We start from the raw sequence: 4,711 nt of genomic DNA on the forward strand, positions 1-4,711 counted from the left end.
TCCTAATATTCTGTGATTCTGTGACTGGATAATGCAGACACCTGTGATACAGGGGACATCCCTTACCCTGAACTGTCTTTGACATCTTCCTTAAGCTTTTTCAATTTCACAGCATTCGTTTGAATAGTACACCCTAACAAAAGATGTGAGAACTCCTTTTCAACATGGCAGTTATTGAGAAAGAATTTTTCAAGTCAACAAAGTATCTGGTTCTGCCTTTGAAAGGTTGTTCTTTAGGAAGAACAAAGAACTTCTGGTATCTGGCAGTTTTCCAGATAGCAGGTTGATCCGGACTCTTCATCACAGAAAATGAAAACAGCATACTTAAAGACAAAAGATACAAGAAAAAATTTGAATTAAAAAAAAAACAAAACAGAGAAGTGAGTTGTATATGGATGTTAATAGCTTCTCCCTTTATTATCAGGTGAAGCAACTTCTTAGGAAGTTTTCCTAGTCTGCATAAAAGCTGCAGGTATTTGGCCTGTTTTCCCCAAAATAATCCATTCTCATTAATTGCTTCTTTTCACTGTCTAGAACAGAACCTCAGAGAAAAGAAAAAGGATATTCTTTCACTTAGTATACTTGCATGTTCTCCCACTGTTCTATATGCCACACAATGTCAATACTCTAAAAGTGTACACAAAACATAGAGAAGGAAACCTTGAGTGGTCTTACGATCCTTAAATGTCTAACAAAGCAGTTCATGCAACAAGATAAATGTTTTTATGTGCTTAAACTGTTCAATTATTTACCTGAAGGTCTTATCCCAGGAGTGACACAAGCATCACAACACCCATAAACTGAGTGAAGAGCAACAAAGGTGTCATAAACCTCCAGACAGGCCATAAGGCAATGTTGAAACTGGGAATAAAAGCAGTAAGTTTTTGGTAAGTTCAGTTGTCATACTATGGAAGTACCAGCCACACAAAGAAAACATGCCACAAGAGGAAATGAGATTTATATTACTCAGTCTGGAAAAATACTTGTTTCATTACAACTTGAGAGAAAACAAAATGAAAATACCTCAACACCTACTTACTAAACTGGTAGTTTAGTTTACTGTTTATTTACTGACAACTCATCCTAGAACTTCAGTAGCTGCTGCAGATTTTACACTGAGTGAGTCCACTCAATCCCATGAAGGGTAAAGATACCCTTTACTTTCAGAATCTCTCCACATGAAGCACCTGAAAATGAACTACTCTGGATTTTTCCATAGGCGTACATGGCAGCTGAGAAACATCCTAATTTGTACTTCCAAGACAAGTAGATTTGAAAAGAAAGAGGGAAAACTAACTTATTTTACAAATTAATTACAAGGATTATAGTGTTGACTAATTCTAAACTATAGGGAACCTTTATCTTCTTCAATCTTCTTTTTTTCCCAGCATTGCAACTAATGCTGACTGATGTTATTCAGATATAACATTTAAACTTAAAGAACTTAACTTCATTCACAAGCACATTTGCTCAATTCTGATTCCTATAATCTCATAAAGAAAGTAGCTTTTACTAAAAGTACCATTCTCTGACAGGATATAAACCCTGAAAACTCATATAAAAATAGCTGTAAGTATAAATTGCAGTATATGTTTGCTATTTATAGATTGTTTGACAATGAAGAACTCTGTGTTAGAAACAGATCAGGCATATTTTTTTCTCAGCTAGAGAATACACCTTTATCTTAATTTGTACATCCCACACATAGTTGTCAGAGATAAGCAACTTACACTAGCAAAGGACTTGAGTTTTCACATAAATTTTCAAGACAGAAAAGATCTGGTATATCTACAAGTACGCTTAATATAGTTTTGACAGTTGGAACTCCTGCTTTGTTCCTGCTTTGTGGATTAATGTTGAAAGTGTAAGAAATTATGCTACATAGAACTAGTATTGTCATCAATACACTTAGTAGAATTAGAGCAATCATACTTTTTATAAAATGCACTCATTAACACAGTTAGACTTGCACAGAGTGCTAGAACTTACCAAATCGCTGCTGCAATGAAGGTAGCTGTTGATACAGGTATCAGCACTGGATACTGTGCATCATAGTCCTCAATTCCACGATACCACTCAAGATAGAGTATGCAGTAAGAGGCAACAGATAAAGATGCAGTCAACAAACAAGTGCCAAAGGCAAACCAAGAGCTGTGGTGGGGGAAGAAGGTTAAAGCAAGTTTAGCACAGTCACACTGCAGTTTGCATATTAATCTTCATTCTAGTCTAGAAACACTGCAGACAATACCTGTGAATTATACAGATCTGCCGAAAGTTCCTGTAGCTTTTTCTTAAATTGTTGTTACAAAACACTTTTTGCCCTTCTAAAGCTCTCTAATATACATAACTAATTCAGTTTATTTTTGCAGTGCAACATTCTTGTCAATTTACTTTTCCATCAAATATTTTGGAAATGCAACGCAACAGACCTTGTCAGTGATCTACTATACCACACCAAAAATACTTGGTCAGTGATGAGATAAAATAGGCTCCACTGCAACTGTGCTTCTCACTATAAATTAGGCTATTGATTTTTGTGCAACAGGTTTCAAGTTTATGAACTCTCAAATTTAACAGACAAGAAGCATGAAGATTTTTCTTTATAGCAGCTGAAGAAAAGCAGAGAAATCCAGGATTTCAAACTCGGAATCAAGAAAACACAGGGTATATGATTATTTAGGAAGACACACTTTACAGCCTCTCTGATTTTTGAGCCTCTTTGAGGACATGCTTCTAGACTAAGAGGGGAAAGACAACTTGCAAAGAAGGTGCACTTCAATAAAATCTTATACTTATCTGAATGTGTATTTAGCAATTTTTTTTAGAAAGTGAATTTTTATTACCATAGTTTGATTACTAAATTACAAAGGGTAATTAACTGCTCAGGTAACATTTGCTGTGGTACAGTACAGCAAATATCGTATGCTATTTTGGTACCTCAGTACTACCAATTAAGAAATCTGCATTAAGAAAGCAGCTGCCATAGTCTACCTAAACAAGCAATGCAGGAAGACAGGGTCCTTCAGGGAGTAGGTGGGGCTACCCAAACCCTTGATCACATCCTGGAGTCATTAGTTTATGTGCACAGCCAACTCGATGTAGGGTGCATCCAGACCAGCCTGGAACAGCAGCTGCAGAGAACCTCACAGCCCAGAGCGATGCCCCATTCAGCTTCCATATACTGACACAATAATGACAGAGTTTTAAAAGCACTTTTAGGTGAAACTATCTAAAAGTATTTAACATCCAACAATCCCATTGAAAATAATTTAATAGAAAAGAAATAGAACAGAAATAGAAATTGTTTCACAGAAATTATTTCAGTAATCTTTCACTGGTCCACTCAAAGACGTCTAGAGAACTTCTAGAAAAATGAACTTCATTTTGAAATTTAAAGATTAATTGTAGCTCTTTTTGATTAAAAGAAAATCAAACCCCCAAAACTTTCAACAAAACAGGCAGCGATTTCTTGTACTTAGTGTAAACTTGAAGGTATGGTATTAAAACATCCTGTGATTAGAAAAAATTTTACATGTACACAGATGGTAAAAAAAAGCAGAGCTAAAGAAAAAATATTATAGCAAAATTTCAAGCATTGTATTTACTTAAAAATTAGTTTAGTAATAACAACTTGGGTGGTCATCTGGTCCAACTCCTCTGGCTCAGGCAGGGTCACTGATTCCCCAGGACCATGTCCAGACAGCTTCTGAGTATCTCCAAGGATGGAGACTCTACGCCCTCCCTGAGCAACCTTTCAGGGCTCGGTCACCCTCACAGTGAAAAGGTGTTTCCTGATGTTCAGAGGGAACCTCCCACGTTTCAGTTTGTGCCTCTTGCCCTGTCACTGAGCACCACTGAAAAGAGCCTGGCTCTGTCCTCTATGCACCCTCCCTTCAGGTATTTATACACATTGGTAAGATCCCTCTGAGCCTTCTCTTCTCCAGGCTGAACAGTGCCAGCTCTCTCTATTCCTATTGTAGATCTTTTTTATCCAACACTTAAACCACAGTGTTCAGATATGACAAACTGAATATGATTGTAAGATGAAAACACAACTTATTTTGGAAGAAAAGGTACCTTACCTACGTGCTTGCATAGTTTCTTTAACTGTTTCAAAAAAATCAAAGTAGTATGTCACAGCAATTGATGCCAAAATCCAGAATGCAGAATGAATATTCAGTCGAGTAAGAGGCCTCCTCTTCTCTACAGCTGTAGACTCTTCTGTAAACAAGAACATAATTATAGTACTAAAGTCAGTCATTAAATGGAGTATGATTATAGTTACGTAAAACAAGCTTTATCTTCTTAATTCATTTATCTTTGGAGGTTATTACACTCAGTATAATACACTTTGTATTACAGAGGAAGTGTTTTAAAAAGCTCTGCACATTTCCTGAAAAAACACAGACTAAGCAAGGTACCCTTTGATAAAATGATACAGCAGGAACGATCAGCACATACTGTGTCTGTGTAGCTTTTTAGGAAATTAACAGCTGACTAGATTATGGTTATGTAACTAATTAAAAACCTCCTGGTGTTAGTAAAACATTTTTATTAATCTAGCATATAGAAAATCAGGTTGGTATTTCTGATTAATAATTTTTTTGTATCCTTTTTTGTTAATTTTAATATTTACAAAATTTCGTTAATAAGTAACATTCTTGTATTCAACTGCAGTTACTTCACAAGACATTTTCAACTTCAGTTTCAG

General features: G+C 35.8%; 1 protein-coding gene across 1 annotated transcript; it reads right to left on the reverse strand.

Annotated features, from left to right (window-relative positions):
* Positions 1 to 761: 761 nt before the first annotated feature.
* On the reverse strand, positions 762 to 4,261 carry TMEM128 (transmembrane protein 128). The gene is made up of 3 exons (XM_010180710.1): positions 4,083 to 4,261; positions 1,990 to 2,151; positions 762 to 861 (listed from the first exon to the last, which is right to left on the reverse strand). Exons 1-3 carry the CDS (start codon positions 4,259 to 4,261, stop codon positions 762 to 764), a joined length of 441 nt encoding a protein of 146 aa, XP_010179012.1.
* Positions 4,262 to 4,711: the final 450 nt, after the last annotated feature.

Source organism: Mesitornis unicolor, unplaced genomic scaffold (assembly GCF_000695765.1).
Source record: "Mesitornis unicolor isolate BGI_N332 unplaced genomic scaffold, ASM69576v1 scaffold40313, whole genome shotgun sequence".
Lineage (NCBI taxonomy): Eukaryota > Metazoa > Chordata > Aves > Mesitornithiformes > Mesitornithidae > Mesitornis > Mesitornis unicolor.

What these genes read in the sequence shown, in the direction of transcription:
- TMEM128 (XM_010180710.1), bottom strand. Translation starts at nt 4,261, where the DNA reads ATGACTGACTTTAGTACTATAATTATGTTCTTGTTTACAGAAGAGTCT. An exon ending in GAAACTATGCAAGCACGTAG is followed by an intron (nt 2,152 to 4,082) that starts GTAAGGTACCTT and finishes CCCCCACCACAG; the next exon opens with CTCTTGGTTTGCCTTTGGCA. An exon ending in TTCATTGCAGCAGCGATTTG is followed by an intron (nt 862 to 1,989) that starts GTAAGTTCTAGC and finishes TTTTATTCCCAG; the next exon opens with TTTCAACATTGCCTTATGGC.